This window comes from Myotis brandtii, unplaced genomic scaffold (assembly GCF_000412655.1).
Source record: "Myotis brandtii unplaced genomic scaffold, ASM41265v1 scaffold59, whole genome shotgun sequence".
NCBI classification, from domain to species: Eukaryota; Metazoa; Chordata; class Mammalia; order Chiroptera; family Vespertilionidae; genus Myotis; species Myotis brandtii.
The window spans coordinates 980965-982272 of NW_005370223.1; the positions used below are offsets into that span (position 1 = coordinate 980965).

General features: G+C 54.8%; 1 protein-coding gene across 1 annotated transcript in view; it reads left to right on the forward strand.

Moving 5' to 3' along the window:
* The first annotated feature begins 345 nt into the window (after positions 1–345).
* Positions 346–1308, forward strand: part of INTS8 (integrator complex subunit 8) — a 41280-nt gene continuing 40317 nt past the window's right edge. Inside the window, exon 1 of the mRNA XM_014550198.1 lies at positions 346–453. Within this exon, the coding sequence (XP_014405684.1) occupies positions 346–453 (108 nt within the window). The remainder of the gene's footprint in view (positions 454–1308) is intronic.

Here is a 1308-nt window from a genome sequence, read left to right on the forward strand (position 1 = left end):
GGGTGCGGGGCAGGCTCTTCGGTCCCCGTGTCCCGGTCCTTGTACTGCGTGCGGTTGAGCACCGCACGGTGGTCCCCGGAGATGGCTGCCTGGCGGGGGCTGGCTTCCCGCAGAACCCCGGCCGTGTGATCAGTGGTGGGGGCGTTTGGGGGGAAAGAAACGGCTCCGGTGTAATCCTGACGCCAGCGATGCCGTCGGTGCTCACTTGACTGTTTTGTTCCTGGACGGGAGGGTTTCTGCCAAGTCTCATTGTGTATTGCAAAGCGGGGCCGCACCCCACAGTGGGCACGTCCTGGAGGACAGGGAAGGCCGTGCGGCTGCAGGCTGTTGTTGAGGGTGACGGTGATGGGCGTCCCCGGCCGCGGGCTGTTGGGGGAGGAAGGCGGTGTCCAGGCCTCCCTGGGACGGCCCTGGGGTGGACAGGCACCTCCTGGGCAGGGCTTTGCTGGTCAGGTGGGGATCCGGATGTGGTTCGGGCAGCCGAAGAGACCGGCTTTCACCGCTGGAAAACTACCGCGGGAGGCGTGAGTGTGCCCTCCCTGGTCATGTCACCGCCTGTGTTGTGTTCTTTTTAACTCTGTTGCTCTTGACAAGCATTTGTGAAGTGCCTTCCGGGGGTCAGGCTCTGTGCTTAATGCTTCAGGGCTCATCTCATTGAACTCGTTCCTCATCATAGGCCTGTGAGGTAAGGGGTGTTATCTCCGCCGTGCGGGTGTAGGGAGGTAGTTGATGCAAGTGCGACCAATTAAGTTTTGAAACAATCATGCTGGTGGTTTCATCCCGTTCCTCCAGTGGACGTTGGTTATTTGCTGGGCTGGAAATCTGTGGCCGTGCTCTTCTTACCTGCCATGCGCTTTCTTCTGCATGTGAATACTCCTATTTTTTTAAATATATATACATCTACACTAATAAAAGAGAAACATGGTAATTGGCATACGACCGCTACCCTTTTCATTGGCTAATCAGTGAGTATATGCAAATTAACTGGCAGCCATGCACTGAAGCGAGCAGGGAAGCTTGCTTGCTGAGGACTCCAACGTTCCCCGCCTCACTTGCCGGCCTCTGAGTTGCAACTCTAAGCAACCATGTACTATGTTGCAAATGTAGAAGCTAAACAAAAGCCCAGAAACCAGCTTTCAGCCTGCCGGGATCTCAGAGCTGAAGTTATACATTGTTTCGATTATAGAACGGCAAACAAACCAGATACCAGCTTTCAGCAGCGGAAGCCTCACAGCTAGAGCCAGAGCTAAAGCTGGCCCAGAATAAAATAAAAAAAAGAGAAAAAAAAGGAGCGGTTGGGAGCTTCAG